Raw genomic sequence first — 22,073 nt, forward strand, 5'->3', positions numbered from 1 at the left:
TCTGTAGTACTGTATGGTATTTCTACTTCATCTTCTTCACTGTTGTGGTCTTGGGATGGTGCCCCTTCTGGTTGGAATGCATCATGACCTTCATCAAAGTAGACAGCTCTTTGGATTTCAATGCTTTCTGTTTTGGGATTTAGGATTCTGTATCCCTTTTGTTTTGAAGAATATCCAACGAAGGTTCCTTCCCTTGTAGTGTCGTCCAATTTGGTTCTCTTCTGGTGTGGAATGTAACCATACACTTTTGATCCAAATACCTTTAAATGAGTCAAACTGGGTATGTGCCCATACCATAATTCGAATGGAGTCTTGTTGCCATTCACCTTTGTTGGCAAACGATTTTGTAGATAGGTGGCAGTATACACTGCCTCTCCCCAATGCTTCTGTGGGAGATTGGCATCTTCCAGCATGGATCTCACCATCTCAATAAGGGTTCTGAATTTTCTCTCCGAGACTCCGTTCTGCTCTGGGTTGTGGGGTACAGTGGTTTGATGCTCAATCCCATTTTCAAGCAGAAACTGCTGGGTAGCATGTGACATGTACTCTCCCCCATTATCAGAACGTAGAATCTGTGGTTTTCTCTGAAATTTAGTGGTCACCATTGCCGCATATTCTTTGAGTTTCTGAAGCATTTGCCCCTTCTCCTTCAACATATATATCATAGTGAATCTTGAATAATCATCAATAAAGCTGACAATATATTAGTTCCCGCCAGTTGAAGTGATTGGCATTTCACAAATGTCGCTGTGAATCAACTCTAGGGGGCGCTTAGTCTTCCTTTCACTCTGTTTAGGAAAACTGGGTTGGGTCCCTTTTGCTTTAACAAGGCATGTGCATCTCCCCTTTTCTTGGCAGGGTTCAATTTTCATCCTCTTACTAAATTGTTATTTTGAAGGGTATTTATCTTTGCAATGTCTTTATGTCCTAATCTTCTATGCCATAAATGTAAACAAGACTTGTTACAGCATTCTTTCACAAGATTAGCTTGTGGACTTTCCTGATCCACTTCATACATGCCCTTGCTTTTGGTAGCTGTGCATAAAATTTCACCATCTCTAGAAATTGTGCAGGAATCTTGTTCAAATAACACAGAGCACCCATTGTTTGTAGCTTCATTAATAGAAATTAAATTGTTTGAGATTCCTGGGGTCCTGAGATAAATTTCCTCAGTGCAGCTTGGAGTCTGGCAAAACAGCTTAGCATCTCCCCCCGCCTTTATGGGCATGACTCTCGAGTCAGCCAATGAGACTATACTGTTGTTCGCCGCTTTGAATTCTGTGAACGAAAGCGGGTTACAAATTGGCAAATAAATAAATAAATAAATTTAACTGTGCCTTCATATGGGGTTAAATCTTCAAACTAAGCTTTTTCCTTTATTAGATGAGCACTTGCTCCTGAATCATTATATAGAATTTATTGTCATAACATTTTTCAACATGAGTTACTTGAAAGCCCTTTGCACTTTTCTTTTCTGTCCCTTTAAATTCTTTATTGTTTCAGGCTTCCCTTTCTTGTCACATTGGTCTTTAAGGTGTTTTTCTGAATTGCATAGATAGCAGCGCTTGGCTTTTACACCTTTGGATTCCCTTTGTTCCTGAAATCTGCATTTGACTTGCTGTCGGTTAGAAGCTTGGCCAGTTTGTTTACTTAAGAAAGAGGAGACTCTTCTCTTGCATCAGTTTTTCCCTTGCTCTTCTGAAAGAACTGCGCTCTAACTTCAGAAATAATCTCGTTTAGAGTTTTGTTTTGTTGTTGCATTATAACTACAAAAGTCTCCATATATTTTGGAAGTGAGTCCAGAAATAAAGCTATTTGAACTGGTCCTTCCAAAACTGTGCTTGCTTCCTCTATCCCAGTGGTTCTCAAACTTTTTTGGTTCGCAGCGCACTGTAAAACATATAAAAAATTTCTGGCGCACTTCATGTAGAAAATTAAAAATATATTAATATATTTTAAACTATGAATAAAAATAACTTAAACTATAGAAAACTATTACCCTATACAAATGGGTTTCTTCTCATTTTTAAAATATACTTTCATAATATTTGAGGCACACCTAGCCACCTCTTAGGGCACACCAGTGTGCCTGGGTGCACAGTTTGAGAATCACTGCTCTATCCCTTGGACTAGCACCATGAATTTTGTAAGATGTTCCTTAAAAAAATCATCCCTCGTTTGCAAATTAATAGGCTCCGTAGCATTGCAATTAAATGCCCTCCGCTTTTCGGTTTATGATGGGATTCAAGCATAGCCCACATCTGTCTGGCACTTTTACAAGTCATAATCAGGGGAATCTGAGAATCACTTACACATTTAGTGATGAGGTCTTGTACTTTCTCGTCTCTCTCAGTCCAAACTCTTTGTTCCTCCTGAGAAGCATCCTCTCCTGGTACCAATCCTGTAATTACTTCCAACAGCTTCTGTTGCCTCAGGTGTTTCTGCATGCGAAATTCCCACAGCTTCCATCCTCCGGGCTTCAGTCTCTGGAGACCTAGCCGCTCCGTCATGCTGGCCATCCTGAAGTAAAAGCCTCAACTCTTCACTGACTAAAAACTCTGAAGGTCTCTAATAGCTTCCTTGATTCAAACACAATAGCTCCTTTAATTGCTCAGATCTCCATTTGCATGGCTGGTGCCCAGAACCTGTTAGAATTCTCTATTGAGATCTGTAGCAGAGTTGCGTAGAGCTGCAGAATGGAGAGTATTGAGCGAGCTTAGTGTGTGTGTGTGTGAATCTTTGCTAAGATTCTACCTTTCCTGCAAAATTAGTCAGACAGAGACTTTAAGCTTTAAAATAAGAAACAACTACTTTATTCTGGAAGTACATGCTTGATAGGAAAGAGTTCTATATCTAGCTAACTGGCTATGCTGGAGCAGCCTGCACTGGCGCCAGTGCTGGCCCTCATCCTGGTTGAGAGGAGAGACAAAGAGAAGATGTCTGCTCCCCTCTTGAGAGAAAGAGAACACTGAAAAAGGTGGGAAGAAACTGGGATCAACATTCCTTTGCTTATCAGCCTAGCAGGAAGGGGAGAGATGGCAGAGGATCACAGCCTCAACCCACCAAGTTGGAGTTGAACCTCATACATTCCAACAGGAATTAGTTTCATATCTACTGACAACTGGGTGTGGCTTTTTTATCATCTGTGTATGTGTGTGGTGGGACTCTCAGTTTTACAGCTGAATGTGTTTCTAACAAAGGAAGTAGGGAGAAATGTATTCCTGGTTTATGATCAGCTGATTCTTTTTATTTAGCTAATCTTAACTGTAAATGTTAAAATGAATGTTACTGTAAACCGCCCAGAGAGCTTCAGCTATGGGGCGGTATAGAAATACAATAAATAAATAAATAAATAATAATAGCCCAGTGCCTCCAAAGACAGTTTAGGCCACTTGGCTTTAATTGAGGCGGTAGGGCTCTCGGGAGAGGAACCTATCTTTAGTGTGGCTTATATGCACAGAGCCATGTTTGTGGACTGTAACGTGAGCAATTAACAACGTATGTGTGTGTGTGTGGGTGGGTGGCTGGGTCTGTGTGACCTCATTGTGTATCCTCTAGTGCTGGGGTCCCCAGCGTGACTCTCGTAGGCACCACAGCCCCCTCAGACACCCCTTGCTGCTCATCAAGGCCCCCTTTTATTTTTGAAAAAGAGGGCTTTTGTTGTTGTTTGGTCGTGGTGGGGTGTCTGATTCTTCGGGGAGGGTGTTGCCTGCTTTATCTGTCTCTGTGTTGTTTGGGGTGTGTTTGGGACGGAGGGATTCTGACCAACACCAGTTTTTCATTCTGCAAAATGCGTATATTGCGGTGCCCACCCAGGATAGTGTTTTAGATTTTTCTGGGGCCCCAAAAGATGCGGAAACTCTGGCCTACTCGCATGCCCATTCCATTTTGAAGGCACATGCTAGAGACTACTGGAATCGACGTTGATTTGGACTTAACTGGGCCATAGATCGTCGTCAAGGCGAGGCTAAGGCTGCAATCCTGTGCATATTGAGTTATCATGAAATCTGGGGTTCACTGCTAAGGAATCCTCAGGCCGCTAGACTCTTAAAGCGCTTTGCACGGCGGCAAGCACAGGGGAAAGAATTCTTGCGTTTCCTCCGAGTGTCCGTAGTCGCGGAGGGCTCCCGCCCTCCTTCAGGGTCTGGTTGCCGGATCTCAGGGAAGGACTGGAGGATGAGAATAGCGGGTGGGAAAGGGAAATTTTTACAGCAGCAGCGGCAACAAATTAAATTTCTAATCCAGTTAAGCCCAAACTTTCCAAAGGATTTATTATGTTGCGACATAAATTTAAAACGCACTTCGGTTTAGGCAACTTGCAGGTCGAACACCCCCACTCCAACACACACACACACACGCATGCATGAAGACTTCATCGCGCTCCTCAGCTCTTGCTGACCTTCGCAGGCTAAGGACAACTCCTTCCTGCCCCGACGTGCCAGCGCCTTTCATGCAGGAAGCAGCGGCTCCCGTCCTTTTCCATCCTCGCGTTTACCGGTTTCGGGTGGGGTGGGGTGGGGGCAGGGATGCGAATCGTGGGGGAGGAAACCTCCCTCCTGCTTCGACCGAGGGGCTCGCCCAGCCGGGAGGGAGCGGAGCAGAGCCCACCTTCAGGACATCCGCGCGGCTGGCCCGGCGTCGAGGATGGGGCCGCGGCTCTTTCTGGGCGAGCTGCAGGTCAGAGTCCCCGGGCTGATGGCCGGCCCCCGGCTCAGAGTGTGGCAAAGGGCCTAGCGCCCTTCTGAAGCTGAGAGCAAGGGAACTTGCCCCCTGTTCCAACAGTAGCCAGGTTAGCGCCGGAGGCGGCTTCCTTTGCTCCCAATCCGCTTTTTGGCCAGACCAGCCCCGAGGATCCAGGGGGCTGAGGAGCCTCGCAATTCTCTGGGCTCATCCAAACTCACCTGGATAATCCACATTCTCCCCTCCGTCTCTGCGGTAGCTTTAGGACTGTAGAGTTTACGAGTTTCAAGAGGGGCCGGCTAGGCTATCGGTTGGCCTTTTGGGGAGCTCGCGCCGGGAGGTAGCTTGCTGGGATCCGATGGGGATAGGGGCCGCGAAACCTCCCGGCCGGCCCTCCAGCCCTTACCCACTGCTGGTGCCTCTTACTTCTTCTTTCCCTTTTTGAAGCTGAGTCGCGGGCGCACTACCTTCTAGCCATGTTGGACGGCCTGAAGACGGAGGACATTCTGCAGAAGGCGCTGGAGCAGCCGCCGCCGCCGCTGTCGGCGGCCTCCTTCTCCTCCCGGCTAGGTAAGTGCCAAACTTCTCCCAGCCCTGCCAAGGCAGCCCCTTCCCGGAGGGAGTCTAGCTTTTGAGCACACTCAGAGAACTGCGTTCTCCCCACCAAACCCCTTTAATCCCGATCCTGAAAGAGGCAAATAAGAACAGCCGGTGCCTGTCGTCCCCGGCATCCATGGACTTTTCAAACGATCAGCTCTGGAATGTGGCTCCGATGCGGAGGAAAATAGAATGGGACAATTTTATCTCCCATCGCAGGAAGGAAACGCCTTCGCAATAACGTTGCGCGCCAGCGAGAAGTGGAGGTCCTTGTTATCGTCATCATCATCAAGATTTTTTAGAAATAACATTTCCAAATGTAACTAATAGCAATGTCTGTGTATAGAACCATCCCTATTTATTTTTTACAAACACACATAAATGACAAGATAACAATTAGTACAGATATCAGTATATCTTGTTATCCATATACTGCACAGACCTGGATAGAATAATAATCGTTCCAGTAATAACGTTTCTTGAAAGCGAATGGCAGAGAAGTTATACATGCCCACATTCTGTACAATAATTATCACTCTGTCATTGACAGCTTCGCTTCTCTTTCTGCTTACTCAGATCAAAGTATATTTGTACTGGAGATCGCGTATTTAAGTATTTACATTTAAAGGGGTTGCGGAGCGGGCAGATCAATGCCATAATGACTACAGCTAAAGGTCCTCGCCCAGAACTGTGCTGGGAGTGGCAAGGTATCATTTGCTGGATGTATTGGAATGCGATTGCCCCTGTTCTAAGGCAAATTGTTACATTTGGAAAGCGAGTGGTGCAAATATCTATCCATCTAATATTCTCTGAAGTGGTAGTATAACAGGACAACACAATCTAGGCGCGAAAGATCGACTAGGCATCTAAGAAAACGTCGTCAAATTTTAAAATATTTTTAAATATTGAAAAATGTGTTCGAAATTTCTTTGAAATATTTCTAGCAAGCAAACTCTTAGTTCTGTCTTCTCCCTTCCAATAAACAGCTCCCAATATTTCCCAAATTGGAAGTGAAGAAAGAGAACTTCTGGGAGAAAGGATCATTTGAATCGGTTGTTAGCGTCATCAAATTACTGAGAATTGTCCGTGACCCCTTGACCTTTTAACTTGTATTTCAAAATAGAAGAAAAGATAAAGAAAGCGCCTTTAAAGGCCTGAGAAATGATTCGCTTTTATTCCAAACGTTTTTCGGTGTTGCTCCACTTTCCCACTCAGCCGCTTTTCCCATGGGCGCCAAAATATTTTCTCACCCTGAATCCTGCCTTCTTTCCTCAAGTGCAAAGTGATTTTATTAGGACCCCCACCCTGAAATATAGCCCCATTTGTTGTCTAAAATCCAAGCACTTAAAAAAAAAATCACACCCATTTTTCATATCACCCCGAGGGGAGAAGCAGTCGTGTCTAAGCCAAATACAGGTTTGACAACGAATTAGCAATTGTATTTGATTGTATCCGTTTGTTCCTTCGAGGAAGAGGAGATCTTGGAGGGGGCAGTCACAGCCGCAAATCTCTTCTCGGGTGAGCAGATTCGCTCTTCATTAAAAACAAATTGACAAGCAAATGTTAACTAAAAGTATGCCTCTCTGATTTCAAGAGAATTTAACAACAATAACCATGTGTTTATTTAGACGGCTCTATTCGTCAGAGAATAGCCGAGGAGAGGTCACTTCACAACCGAAGACGGGGAGGCAGGGGAGAAATGATGCAGTCATGCAGTCATTTCACTTCCATGAATTTAGGACTATACATGGCACGAAGAACAGGGGGTTCCGTTCCCTTGAGAAGCCGAAGTCAGATCATTCCATCCACTCGTTTCCTTGGAAGGAAAGTCCCATGGATTTCGGTGGGTGGGGGAGCGTTATCGTCAAGTAACAACCCGATCCCTAATGCATGTTTGGCCGGAAGTCCCCTTGAGTTCCATGGAACTAGCGTTCAAGTAAGCTTCAGTGAGATCCATCGGACTTGTTACTGAGTGATGAGTGCATAGGATTGGGGCACTCGCCATCCTTTAAGGAATCCCAGGGGGAGTCAGTCCCATCGGAGAAAACAAATTTGAACGTAAGAATGCTTGTAACTGAGATAGCGGTTGACCCCACGGGCTGTCCTTTACGGGACTGACATTTGTTCCCACAGAGACCGTCCGGTCCACATTCCATTCCCACCCGACCCACCCCGATAGGTGAGAAGCAAACCCGGGGAAAAGATGTGGCTTCTTTCCCGATATATACTGCGTGGAGGGGGGAGGAAAGCGGAGCTCTGTTTGTCTCAAATATTTTATCTAAATTGCGCGGGTGATCGAGGCAAGAAAACGGTGCTTCAGGGCTGCTGCCGGTTCTAATATAATATCGTTCGCCATCAGTGTCCCTAGTGCTTTACAGGGTAACATAAGCAAAAGGGGTGAGGTTGAATTCCCAGTGCCTAAGAGGCCACGTCGATTTCCAGGCTCAGGGAATCCGGGCCTTCGGAAGAAAGTTATCATGGGACCCGGTGGTGTGACTGGGGCCTCTCTGGAAAGTGACGGCGGGCCCTCTCCCCCGCTGCGGCGAGCGCCATGATCATTGCGGGTCGTTTCAGGGAGAACGGCGGAGACACGCTCGGTGTGCAAAGGCTGCCGGGGCGTCATCGCGGAGCGCTTCTTGCTGCGCCTCAACAACAGCCTGTGGCATGAGCGGTGCGTGCGATGCGCCTCCTGCCACGAGCCCTTGGACAGCACCTGCTTCTACCGCGACGAGAAGCCCTACTGCCGCCTGGACTACGAGAAGTAAGTGTGCGCTGCCGCCCGCGGCTCGGAACTGTGTGCTCTTGCTTTGTTATAACCTTTCCGAAGAACTTGGAACAAGGCAGATCACTCCTGCGATGTGCCGCTCATTCAGTAAAAAGCAGGGTTGAAGCAAAAAGACGTCCAGCCCGATCCTATTTCATCCGTATTTGCTCAGAAGCGCGTTCAAAGGAGATAAGTGCCAAGGATGGCTCCAATCCTAGGCACGCTTTTGAGGTGAAACATGCGGAATACACTGGGATTACTTTCGAGACAACTGTGAATTACAACTCTGGAACCTGATTTCCAATGCAATGAGATCAATGGTGGTCTGTGCCCGAGCAAGGCCCCATGGGCACTATACATTTAAAGCAGTATCACACCACTTTAAACAGACACTGCTTCCCACAAAGAATCGGGGGAACTGTAGTGTTCTAAGAGTTGGTAGGAGACCCTTCATCCTCTCGCAGAGCTACAATTCAACAATTAATTCCTTTTCCCAGGGAAGTCTGGAAATTGTAGCTCTGTGAGGGGAAGAAGGGTCTCCTACCAACTCTCAGCACACTTAGCACACTACAATTCCCTGGATTTTTGGGGGGAAGCCATAACTGTAGGAGATTTAGTGGGGCAATACAATATGATTGTTTTCAAAGACACATGTATAGATTTGGGCTGGCAGTGGATACAGGATTGCTATACATCTTTATGTCGAAGCTGCACTCCTGTGCAAGAAAATCCCTGCAGCCCTAGCGATGGAGTTAGAAGTTGGGTTGGGGCTGGCCTGCCACAATGTAACCCTCCTCTCACTCCCAGTTGAATGCTACAAAGGAACGCTTGATTTAAAAGAAGAGTAAAGTTTCTAGTTGCCATGGTTTGAGTTTCCCTCCTCCTCTCAATGTGTTCTTTCATAGCAGGGGCAAACTTTGCTGTTCTAGCATATAGAAAATTGCAGCGTCCTCTCCCGACCCCACTTGGATATTTTTTTTCTTGAGACAATGGAATAAAGATATCTGGATCTCTGGGGCAGCAAGGCCTTCTCATTAAAACAGAGGAAGGGGAGGATAATCATTACCCCAGTGGCATGTGTGAATGTGTATTTTGATTAACAGAAGGAGTTCTCTTTCATATGAATGCAGCTGGTTAATGTAATGTGTCACAGGGTGATTGGCTGTTGGCTCCTGCCACACATATGCACAACAGACAGACATGTGCTTTTGTTGCCAGTTATGGTCCATATGCAGCTACTGATGCCCATGCAGCAAATTGCCTTCTGCAAAACAGCCCACACAGATTTAAACAAGGGATGGGCTGGAGGGGTGCCCCTTCTTTTTTTGTTGACATCCTTTTTTCTTTTTTCTTCAAAGTAGCACTGGGCCAGTGACCCCACTGAACTGACTCCCATCTCGACCCATGAAAGAGCCCTGTTGGATCATGTAGTCCAGCACCCTGTTTACCACAGTGGGTATTCAAATGCTTACAGGAAGCCCACAAACAGTGCAGGAAGGCAACCACCCTCCTCCTTTGTTTCCTCCTCTGAGGTACACTGTCTTTAGAATGGAGGTTCCAGTTACCTATCATGGCTAATTGCTAGACTTAGTATCCAGTTAGCTTGCTTGCTTATTTACTTATTTAGATTAACTGGGTGCATCCATGCACTAGTACTTCAATGAACAGTGGATTTTATCATGGTGAAACGAAGAGTTTTTCAGAATAGAAGTGAGCCTGGAGATTATACATATGTCAGATGTTAAGGGAGGGGGGTTGCATGGTGACAGGATGAGATCTTAGACCTCCTACAGTGGGGAACTACAGTGTGCATGTGTATAATGGGTGAGGGTCAAAAACAAGACATTCATTGCAGCTGTGTGAAAGACAGTTGTGCGAAATGCCAGTATATTGGCTGAAAAATCTACTGTTCCTTCATGCAACAGATACTGCATTGTGAAAGGAATTTTAGAAATCAGGACAAAAGTGCTACCATTTTAATCCGTTAAATTTACACAATAATCCCCATGTCTGAAAGCAGTCTGAGTTAGAGTAGAGTAGGGGATAATGCATTTATAACTTCTAAGAGAGTGAGAGTTCCACCACAACACCTGTTCACTGAGCATTCATCTGGATTTGCTTGCACAAAGCTTACACAGCAGTTATATGATGTCTGCTCTTTATTGAGAATTCTTATTTGTTTGCAGGGAGGTTATACAACGAGCATTCATTGTGATTTTTTCCAGATGTTATACATCTTCCTGTCAATCAATTACTATCCCACTTAATGCATTTCTCTGGCACTTTCTTAACCACAAAAACTACATTATTATTATTTTTTAATCCACTTGAATTGTGCAAACCCAAATTTCTGGCATGTTATTGAATCCCTCTTGCAAAATGGTGACTCTGATGGCAACCTTAGATTGTCCTTTTAAAGCACTCTGAGCTTTGCTACTTGATGAGGCTATGGATGTTTTGATAACATTGAGCAGAGGGGCTTCAGGAGGCCAAAAATGCACAGGAGGGAGTTGCACAAGAATTCTAAATACCTTTGTGTTTTCTGTGGAAAGAAGGAAGATTCCAAAAGGTGCAACAGAATAATATTAGATAATAAAACAGCAAAAGAAATATTAAGCCAGAATATTTTTTTGTGGCAGAATAATTTCTTTATATAGAGAAAGTAGGAACTAGGAAGGCTTGTAAAACTTGTCATTAAGCTATATATTTCTCTACGCCATACACTGAAAGTTAACAGTACAGTGGTGTCATCTCCTGAGGTGATGATACCACTGGGATGTGTAGAGATTTCTAACACAAAATTCTCAGCACCTCACCAAACCACAGTTCTCACCATTCTTTGGGGGAAGTCAAGATCACTAAAGTAGTATAAAACTGATATAAATATGTAATGCAGATATGCATTTAATTGTAATGAAATTATTGGTATTAAAACTTTTTGTCTCAACATTTACTGGCACTTTGAAAGAAACAGTATATATTTTGTTGCCCTTTTTGGATACTTCCCCTGTCATGACATGCAGCAACTCAGTAAAGCTGACGGCCTTACCCATATGACAGTTCCCTTGGTTAGATTAGGAACTTGATTTGCACTGGGCATGGTTGTACTGGCTTGCATAGGAACCATGGGAGTGGGAGCACCTATCACACATAATTCTAGGGTACTTTCCTCTGTTAACATCCTGCTGGTCTGTGTAATTTTATGTGTATTACTATTTGAGATAGGCTAGTTTGGTTTTGTTGTGTTTGCTTCAACTGACTAGCATGGCTGCACCTCTGGAAGTTATCATATAAATATCGGTAGGGCTACATTTTTTGTGAATGGTATCTACAGAGCTACCTGGTTTAAAATATTGGCATTTTTTTGGGTACAGAGGATTTAGTTCCATTTGGCTTGTTAAGGAGTTCCATGTAACTGGAAAACTGTCATGTCAATGAGAGTTATCCTGTTATTATTTTGTTATCTCTCAATGTGAACTCCTTTGCGGTGCCAGATTGCATAGCGACCTTGAGCAGGTGCTGGGAAATGTGGAGAGTGAATTAAGAGTGCAGGGAACATTAATTCTTTTGAATGGCTGCTGTAATAGACAATCACAATTGTTACCCAGGGACATTTTCTGTCCATTATGTGTGTCCTTCAAATGCCACATGGCAGATATATACGTTTGTTACTGTGATATATAAAGCAGAATGTTTGTGAGAAAAAGAAAGGTAGTGTGAATTTTGCATGATCAGACAAACAAAATAATTAGATAAAATGACAATGTTGTTAAAATGTACCATTATGACTTTTGTCTGTTTTCCTTTGTAACTTTAGCTTCTATTGACTACAGACTACTTTCTGTAAGAGAAAAATATAATATTTTTCTCTGCTCTTGGTTCCGGTAAAACTGGTCTCCAGTTTGTACTTTTTAGTAATTTTTTAGAATAGTGAAAAATTGTGATGACTAGCCACAGTGGGGTACAATCTATCACCAGCAAGTTCTCCTGTAGAAGCCTCATTGAAATGAGCAAGAGTTGTGCTAGATCCCTGCCATTTCTATGGGGTTTGTGCAGAAAAAATTCTTGGTAGTGGGTCAAATCTGTATGTTCCATTCTACCACTCTTAATGGTGCCCCAAATCTGCTAGCTGAGGTGGCTGCCTCAAATGAGCTTATTTTCTAGTAGGGCTGCCTCTGTTTTCCAAAAGCCGTGGTTTGATGGAGCTTATAGTTTTCCATGTGACAAATTGCAGCAATTGCAATTTATTCTAAGTTTTCCTCCGTTAATGTACAAGCAGCTAAAATTGTTCCATAATTTTCTATTTATTTATTTATTTATTTTAAAATATTTCTATCCCACCCTTCTACCCTACAATAGGGCACTCGGGGCGGCTTACAAAAATAAAATCAAACACATACATAATAAAATTGTAAATCATAAAATCACAAAAACATTAAAATAAATTAAAATACATAAAATACTATATATATATATATACAAGACAAGACAAGACAAGACATATACACACACACACACACAGGCCCACCCTTAGCATGTGCGGGGCCCGGGGCAAAAGCATAGTTGCCCCCCCCACATTCTTTCTCTCTATATATATCCTTTCCTCCAGGCAGCGGCGGAGGCTTTGTATTTTGGGTGCTAGGAGCTTGCGGCTGCGGCTCCCTTTTTTGCAGCCTTCCTTGGCGGAGGCAGCCTTGTCTAGAAGCATCCTTAGTGCCCCAGGGCCAAGAGAGAAGCCAATTACTGTTCTGTGTGAGGTGTCTTTCTTTGATATTATGAGATGGAATGACTGTTGCCTGGATGAGCCTATGGACTAACTGCTGAATGTGACAGGCAGTTAGGGGGGTGTTGAATTAATAATTGATCTTACCAGCTTCACAGGCTGCATAGATCTTTTGTAGTGCCAACGGAAGCAGAGATGCTTCCAAAGAGGTGTTAAGATGGTAAACGAGTTGTTCACATACTGCAAATACTGTAGATCATTAGCAACAGGTTTTTTAAGCTTAACTTGCTTCCAGAATGTTGGCGAACAGGATCAGCCTGAAGACCTGGAAAGGGAAGCTAAGTTTGCCCATGGTCACAGTGCGGGGGGGGGCAGCAGAACTTGTCGGAAGTCCTCCTGCAGAGGAGCTGCCAGCTTCCGAAGCCTCGTGCACCACAGGGCTCCTAGGGGCTCTAGCATTCATAGGCAGCATGAGGGACTTTCCGTTCACAAACTTCACTTCCTCAAGGTCAAGGGTGCCTATCCCATGGCCCTCCAAAACCTGACTGCAAGCTTCAGTTGGTTTAAGATTGCTTTAGGTGTATAATTGATGGGAGCAAATTTTAATCCACGAGGGCAAAAGATAATAAATGGGGCTGTGGGTTAAGGGATTTTTTAAAATGCTACTTTGCTTCTGGTGTGTTACTGTAACAGAAAGTGAAAAAGGCTGTTTTTTTTTTCATTCTAGCTGTCGAGGAAGTTTTTAAACTGTAGGTTATCTTAGAGTTCATTCAATATCTCAAGTGGACAACTATACTAAAACCTTGGTAATATGCTCATGTGTTTGAATGTAATTATTAATTGATTAAAAAGTGGACAGCTAATATACTACAAATTCTTTAAACAGTCGTTCTGAATAGGGCCCAATACTGAAGCCAAAACAGAAATTCTAGTTCATTCATCAACTAAAATTGACTTCAACTGAAGGAACCAGGAATGTCCTTGCCAGCTGAGGATCAGTTTGAATTTTCTGATAGAGAAAGAGAGCTACCACTCAAAATATAAAGTAGTGATCTGAAAATAGGGGCTACATCTTTTACCCCCTGGTCACGGTCAGATCACTACTTGGTGAGAGTAGATCTTTCAATGCCACACACCCTCTGCGGGGGTAAAGGACCCATTAGGATGGTCCACCCCAGGCATTTGATGGATCCTGATGGATTCCTGAATGCACTTGGGGATTTTATGGGGCCTGCAGACGGGCACTCGGTTGAATCCCTGGTGGAGGAGTGGAATGAGGCGATCACTGGGGCATTAGACCAGGTGGCTCCAAAATGCCCTCTCCCCCTGAATAAGACTCAGATGGCACTGTGGTATACTCCATGGCTGCGAACTCTGAGGCGGGAGGTGAGACGGCTAGAATGCTGGTGGCAGAAATCTCGCTCTGATGATGACCAGACATGGGTCAGGGCAGCTGCAGCAGCCTACCATGTGGCAATAAGGGCAGCAAAAAAGGATTTTTTTGCTGCCTCTATTGCATCTGCAGAGTGCTGTCCCAGGAGGCTGTTCCAAGTGGTCTGAAGCCTGGTCGGCCCAGTTGCTTCGGAACCGATGGGACATTCTAAGACCTCCTGTGATGAGTTTGCAAAGCACTTTGTGGATAAAATCGATCGTCTAAAGAGTTCGATTCCACACACCATGGATGCAGTGAGTGAGCCAGAGATGGCCAGTGGTTCTCTGGTGATGTGGAATTGGTCCAGCTTCTTCCTTCTGATGAAGTGGACAATAATAATAATAAAATAATAATAATAATATTTAATTTGTTTGTCGCCTATCTGGCAAATGGCCACTCTAGGCGACGTACATTAAAATGAGATAAAATACAACAATAACAATGCAGTCATATTAATAACAGTAAATAAAAATGCTGGACAGTCATCAATACATATAAAAACAATTATATTAACAGCATACGATGACAAGATCAAGGAGATTTACCCTTCCCAAGGACCTCAAAGGCCTGTTGGAATAGCCATGTCTTCAGGGCCTTGCAGAATACCTCTAGGGAAGGGGCATGTCGAAGGTCACATGGGAGGGAGTTCCAGAGAGTGGGGCCACCACAGAAAAGGCTCTCTCCCTAGTACCCACCAACCTAACTATTTTGGTTGGCGGGATTGAGAGAAGGCCTTGTGTGGCTGATCTAGTTGGGCGGCATAGTTGGTGGCGGTGGAGGCGCTCTTTCAGGTAAGCTGGACCGAAACCGTACAGGGTTTTAAAGGTTAAAACCAACACCTTGAATCGGGCCCGGAAAACAACCGGTAGCCAGTGTAGATCAAATAATACTGGCGTAATGTGGTCCCGGCGGCGGCTGTTGGTAAGTAAGCACGCCGCTGCATTCTGTACAAGTTGTAATTTCCGGGTCGTTTTCAAGGGTAACCCCACATAGAGCGCATTACAGTAGTCCAGACGAGAGGTGACCAGGGCATGCACCACGAGTGGAAGCTGTTGAACAGGGAGGTAGGGTTGCAGCCTACGTATAAGATGTAATTGATACCAAGCTGCCCGGCTCACAGCCGAAATTTGAGCCTCCATGGACAGCCTGGAATCAAGAACAACCCGAGGCTGCGGACCTGGTCCTGTAGGGGCAACCTCACCCCATCAAATACCAGGTCAACATCTCCTAACCCTCCCTAACAAGGTGCTTTCATCCTTAAGGCCAACCACCTGCTTACTCGATCCTTGCCCATCGTGGCTCATTATGAGCTGCAAGAACAGACTGGGCGAGGGGATCAAGGCGGTGGTAAATACATCCTTGGAAGAGGGTGTGATGCCATCAGCTCTCAAGGAGGCAGTAATAAAATCAATTCTAAAGAAGCCCTCCTTGGATCCCCAAGATCTGAACAACTTTTGCCCAATCTCAAACTTACCATTCTTGGGTAAGGCGGTCGAGCGGGTGGTGGCGAAGCAGTTGCAAGAGCACTTGGAGGAAGCGGATTATCTGGACCCATTTCAGTTGGGCTTCAGGCCTGGACATGGGACTGAAACAGCCTTGGTCACCTTGGTGGATGATATGAGGAGAGCGTTGGATAGGGGTGAATGCACTTTCCTCGTCCTCCTGGATCTCTCAGCGGCTTTTGATACCGTTGACCATGGTATCCTGTTGGACCGCCTGGAGGGATTAGGCATAGGGGGCACTGTACTGCAGTGGTTCCGTTCCGTCCTCTCTGATAGGCACCAAAGAGTAGCATTGGGGGATGAGGTTTTGGATCCTTGGCCTCTCACTCGTGGGGTGCCGCAGGGCTCCATCCTCTCCCCGATGCTATTTAACATCTATATAAAGCTGCTGGGGGCTATCATCAGGAGATTTGGGCTGCAGTGTCACCAATAGACACACAGCTCTATCTCTCATTTAAATCTTCACCGAGGTTGGCTGTAGAAACCCTGTCCAAGTGCCTGGAGTCAGTGAGTGGCTGGATGGGAAAGAATAAGCTGAAACTGAACCCTGACAAAAGCGAGGTACTGCTTGTGGAAGACAAGGGAAGGTTAGGGGATTTGGACCTGGTGCTCAATGGGGTACAACTGCCCCTGAAAGACCAGGTCCACAGCCTGGGGGTCATTCTTGACTCCCAACTGTCCATGGAAGCTCAGGTTTCGGCTGTGAGCCGGGCAGCACTGTATCAACTCCATCTGATACAGAGGCTGTGTCCCTACCTTCCCAATCCCATCAGTGGTGCATGCCTTGGTCTCCTCTTGCTTAGACTACTGTAATGCACTCTACATGGGGCTACCCATGAAAATGGTCTAGAAGCTGCAACTGGTACAGAACGCGGCGGCACGCCTGATCAAAGGCAGCTGCCGGCGAGATCACATCACTCCAGTGCTAAAAGAGTTGCACTGGTTACCAGTTGCTTGCCAGGCCCAATTCAAGGTGTTGGTTTTGACCTTTAAATCCCTATACCGTTTTGGCCCAGTCTGTCTGAAGGAGCGACTCCAGCATCATCAGCCATGCTGTCCAACAAGATCAGCCTCAAAAGACCTTCTCTCTATCCCATCAGTCAAAACAGCCAAACTGGTGAGGACTAGAGAGAGGGCTTTTTCAATTGTAGCCCCCACCCTGTGGAACTCCCTCCCAAATGATCTCCGCCATGCCCCTTCCTTAATGAGTTTCCGTTGGGCCGTGAAGAGCTGGCTCTTCAGGCAGGCTTTTGGGGTGGGCTAGATTTTATTATTCTTGTTTCCAGATTTTTTATGCCTATTTTATTTGTATGTTTATTTTGTACGTCGCCCAGAGTGGCTGGATAGCCAGCCAGATGGGCGACTAAGAAATTCAATAAACAAATAAATAAATAATACTGAAATACCTGTTCTTCTGCACTGGACAGTTGCTGGTTAATATATATTGAAAGAAGCTAGTGAGTTGAAATTAATTATACAGGCTACAGAATTAAATAGTAAAGCAATTAATATAGGGATGCTTGAAAAATTAGTTATTTCCCGATTCTGCTATGAACTGGCCTCGTGGACTAATGTGTGGATTGGAACATTGTTTTATCCTTCTGATTTCACACTTCTCTGAATTTTGCAATGCAGTTCACTCAAAAATGGTGCTAGGATAAAATAAATAAATATTTATACTTAAGAGAGAAATTACATTTAAAATGTATGTAGGGCAATATATGTTCAAAATGTGTGTTTAAATGTCATTTAAATATGCACTTTCATGTTGATTTTGTAAAAGAGAAACCTTGCGGATTCATGCAAAAAAGGAATGGAACAAACTTAGGGCTTATCCACACAGGAGCATTACTTCTTACTAAAGTCACGTTTTTTAACTCTGTTTTCTGTTTGCACTGTCTCCAGTGAGTGCTCAATGCTAGCTGCAAACATTGTCTTTTCAATTCATACCAGAGTCCTACCTCTATGAAAGATCAATCACGCAATTTCCTAATGACCACACCCTCTAATTTTAGATTTCCACTCACTCTGGTTGCTAGGGAACGAAGCATGCTCAGTTTGTTTCAGCGTCCATTTAAAAAAAACACCTGAAGTGTTATTTTCACTGCCTGTGGTTGCTAGGTAACTGGGCATGCATGGATTTCTGAATTTCCACAAGGCAGATCAATACAGAGGACTGAAAATTAGTGTAAACATTCTAGATCAAAAGTTCTGAAACTTTGTCCCCTACTGTACCTCATTCAAATTGCCAACAGTCTTTGTGGGCAAATGAATTGGTTTTATTCCTGTTTTAGCAATTGTAATATGCTGTGCTAGATGATCTATGACTTTTAAATTTATATGTATTGGTGCTATTATTTCTGCTTTGCATTCTTATATGTTGATACTTTTCAACTTTCATCTACACAAAAGATACTTAAGTGCTCCAGCAAGCTGAGATTGAAGGGCTAGTCTCCTAATGCATCACCAGATAATCACCTGCCTTTAGATATATTAAACTGGGTACCCAGCATGGCAATTACAAAGAAAGGAGCTGGACAAGTTTATTTTGAGTTGATACAGTTGGAAGTACAAACCTTTGTTTAAGGAGTGTTTCACCTTTGTTAGGGGAAAAGGGAAAAAAATAACAACCTCCCCACTCTTTTTAGGTGTCTGAAAATAAGGGAGAAATAGGTGATGTCACCTATGTGAGTAGAGCTGTAAGTACCAGCCTTTGAGCAGTATTACACATTTGAGCACAAGTTAGGGGGAAAAGAAAAAAGAAAAAAAACCCATTCATCTGCCAGCCGGTCTGCTTCTTGTAGTAAATAGCTGTAGAACACTGTCAGTAGTCTCAGCAACATAAAAAGGCCAGCAGAACTGAGAACAGCAGCTGGAAGTTGCTTGTCAATGCACTGGAAGCAAAATGAATGAAGGGAGGATATAGTGCACGTGAAAAGGGATGTATGAAAAAGTAACAGTTGACACACCCACCTAAAAACACTAAAGCAAAGCATCTGCAACCACTACTAGAGTGGAGTGGAGACATATTTTTCTCCACTTTTCTTATTATCAGCGGATTGGGTTAGTATGTATTTACAGTGGAGAAATTGTGTGATAGCTTCTGTTGGCCGGTAATGTCATAAGAACGATGCAGATTGTGAGTGGCAGAAAACACACAATAACCCACCATGTAGATAAGCCCTTAGCCATGAATACATGTAACTGGTCTGTGATCAAAATAAAAATTTACTTACTTTAGCAGTGAATACATGGAAGAGTGGCACAGATCGGAAATAAATTCTGCCAAAGTTAAGCTCTTTTAAGTCCCCCTGATATTTGATGTGGACATATTTAACACTTCCACTGAAATAATGATGCTTAAAAGTTCTCAACTTTGGCTGGTTCATGCCCCCTTGTGTGTGTGTGCGGGGGGAGAGAGATACATGACTATGTTTCTAAAATCTGGCTGGGTGAGATGTACTGGAACATTTTAGCTAAAAGATTTTACAGTTGAGAATTTTGTGTCTGGGTGATAATTTATGGGCTTGCACTTTGCAGAGACTCAACAGCAGAAATGCATTCTCTTTTTCCTCTGACTTTAGCAAGGTAGTAGGGCAGAGGGAAATTGGAAGGGCCACATTTTTTGTAACTTGGAGTATCAGCTCCATGGCTAATATCAGCAATCTGAGTTAGTCTCTCCTGTCTCTGCTTAGCAGACGGCAGAGGAGGCTGGTGCCCATTGGGAATGGCAGGGCAGAAGGCAAGGAGGGCAACAATAAGGGGAGCCAGAGCCAATGACATGTGGAGTTCAACCAATTCTCACCCTCCTCCCTGCTGTGCATTACAAAGGCAACACTGAGACTAAGGAGGAGGAGGCTGACAGCCAGTGCCACCCCTTAGACTGGTTGCAAGTAAGGAGGTATGCAAGTGGGGACTGGCTGAGGGCAGATTTAGTTTGATAGAGCAATACCCCATTTGTCCTCATAGACAAGGCTCCACTGGCAGAGGGGTATGTAATGTATGAAAGAAGGCTGAATGGGTCATCCTGCCCATGGCACTGATCCTATTAAAGAACAAATGGCAAGAAAAACAAACTTTAAATGTTAAACAAAAAACAAAGAAAAAATCTTTTGAAAGCCATTGTATTCTAAAATCTTAAACTTACGAAAATGGTGTTAAACATCATCTTTCAACATTTAGGGTTGTATCCACTGTTGTGCTAAGCACTCACTTGTGCAATGGGACCCTCTCCTCCCGTGCGTGTGCCCCATGCCCTCCCCAAACCTGCTCTGGAGGGTTGGGAGAACCCCATGAAGAAATTTGGGGGGCATGGGAGAGGAGAGATGGACAGTCCATTGCACAAGTGGAAATCCTCTCACTGACAGAAGTGTGACTTAGTGCTATGTTGGATACAATTCTTACTATCTTTCTTAATTTCACTTCTGAACCCTTCAGCACAGTGGTCCATAATTGAGAACATTAAAGAAGCATTTCAATTAGAACATAAGTTCAAATTTAAGTTAGTGTTCTAGAATTTTGCTGAAATAGTGGTGAAGTGTCCCAAGACATTCTGCTGCTTGAAAAAATCCAAACTTTCCCATTGCCATCCAAACAATAAAAATGTAATGCCTCTCTGCGAGAGGGGGTGGTCCCTGGCTGCCTGAAAGAGGCAGTAGTGAGACCACTCCTGAAGAGACCTTCCCTGGACCCAGAAAATCTTAATAACTATAGGCCGGTAGCAAATGTTCCATTCCTGGGCAAGGTCCTGGAATGAGTGGTTGCAGACCAGCTCCAGACACTCTTGGATGAGACCTGGATCTGGATCCATTTCAGTCGGGTTTTAGGCCTGGTTTTAGTACGGAAACAGCCTTGGTCGCCCTGTATGATGAACTTTGTCGGGAGAGAGACAGGAGGAGTGTGACTGTTGATTCTCCTTGATCTCTTAGCGGCTTTCGATACCATCGACCATGGTATCCTTCTGGGGAGACTAGCTGAGTTGGGAGTGGGAGATACTGCATTGCAGTGGTTCCACTCCTACTTGGCAGGTCGCCTCCAGAAGGTGGTGCTTGGGGAACATTACTCGGCACCCTGGACTCTCCAGTATGGGGTTCCGCAGGGGTCAGTTCTGTCCCCCATGCTGTTCAACATCTACATGAAACCATTGGGTTCAGTCAACCGGAGCTTTGGAGTGTGTTGCCATCAGTATGCCGATGACACGCAGCTCTATTTCTCCTTTTCATCTTCTTCAGGTAAGGCTGTCAATGTGCTGAACCGGTGCCTGGCTACGACAATGGACTGGATGAGGGCTAATAAACTGAGGCTCAATCCAGACAAGACTGAGATCCTGCTAGTGGGTGGTTCTTCTGATCAGATGGTGGATGTCCAACCTGTTCTGGATGGGGTTGCACTCCCCCTGAAGGAGCAGGTTCGTAGCTTGGGGGTTCTCCTAGAACCATCTCTGTCACTTGAGGCTCAGGTAGCCTCGGTGGCACGAGTGCCTTCTACCAACTTCGGTTGGTGGCCCAACTACGTCCCTATCTGGACAGGGATAACCTGGCTTCAGTTGTCCATGCTCTGGTAACCTCCAAATTAGATTACTGCAATGCACTCTACGTGGAGCTGCCTTTGAAGACAGTTTGGAAACTGCAGCTTGTGCAAAATGCAGTGGCCAGACTATTCGAACATATAAAACCGATTCTGGTCCACTTGCACTGGCTGCCTGTATGTTTCCGAGCTCGATTCATGCATACAGGACACAAACTTGTGTGCATGAGCAGTACTGATTCTACAATAAAGCTCCATCTGGAAGCACCCAGAGAGGTGGCAGATTTATTTATTTATTAGATTTCTATACCGCCCCATAGCCGAAGCTCCCTGGGTGGTTCAAAACAGACAGAACAGCAATATACAATAAAACCAGATATAAACAATTTAGGCACACGCAAATACTAGAATACTAGTAGACTAACATACTAAATGTTAAAAATATTAAAAAGTTAAGATATTAAATATTAAATGTTAAAAGTTAAAAAGAGTTCAAATGAGTTAAAATGCCTGGGAGAAGAGGAAGGTTTTAACCTGTCGCCGAAAAGATAATAGTGTTGGCGCCAGGCGTACCTCAACAGGGAGATCGTTCCACAATTCGGGGGCCACCACTGAAAAAACTCTCTTTTTTGTTGCCATCCTCCGAGCTTCCCTCTGAGTAGGCACCCGGAGGAGGGCCTTCGATGATGAACGTAGTGTACGGGTAGGTTCATATCGGGAGAGGCGTTCCATCAAGTATTGTGGTCCCATGCCGTGTAAGGCTTTATAGGTTAAAACCAGCACCTTGAATCGAGCCCGGAAACCTATAGGCAGCCAGTGCAAATGGGCCAGAATAGGCGTTATATGTTC

The 22,073-nt window shown here is 44.5% G+C and overlaps 1 protein-coding gene across 1 annotated transcript in view; it reads left to right on the top strand.

Moving 5' to 3' along the window:
* The first annotated feature begins 2,884 nt into the window (after nucleotides 1-2,884).
* LMX1A (LIM homeobox transcription factor 1 alpha) overlaps nucleotides 2,885-22,073 on the top strand; it is a 107,751-nt gene continuing 88,562 nt past the window's right edge. Inside the window, exons 1-3 of the mRNA XM_061585513.1 lie at nucleotides 2,885-2,977; nucleotides 5,128-5,250; nucleotides 7,852-8,038. Of these exons, the coding sequence (XP_061441497.1) occupies nucleotides 5,157-5,250; nucleotides 7,852-8,038 (281 nt within the window). The 5' untranslated portion in view covers nucleotides 2,885-2,977; nucleotides 5,128-5,156. The remainder of the gene's footprint in view (nucleotides 2,978-5,127; nucleotides 5,251-7,851; nucleotides 8,039-22,073) is intronic.

The sequence above is a fragment of the Rhineura floridana genome, chromosome 1 (assembly GCF_030035675.1).
Source record: "Rhineura floridana isolate rRhiFlo1 chromosome 1, rRhiFlo1.hap2, whole genome shotgun sequence".
Lineage (NCBI taxonomy): Eukaryota > Metazoa > Chordata > Lepidosauria > Squamata > Rhineuridae > Rhineura > Rhineura floridana.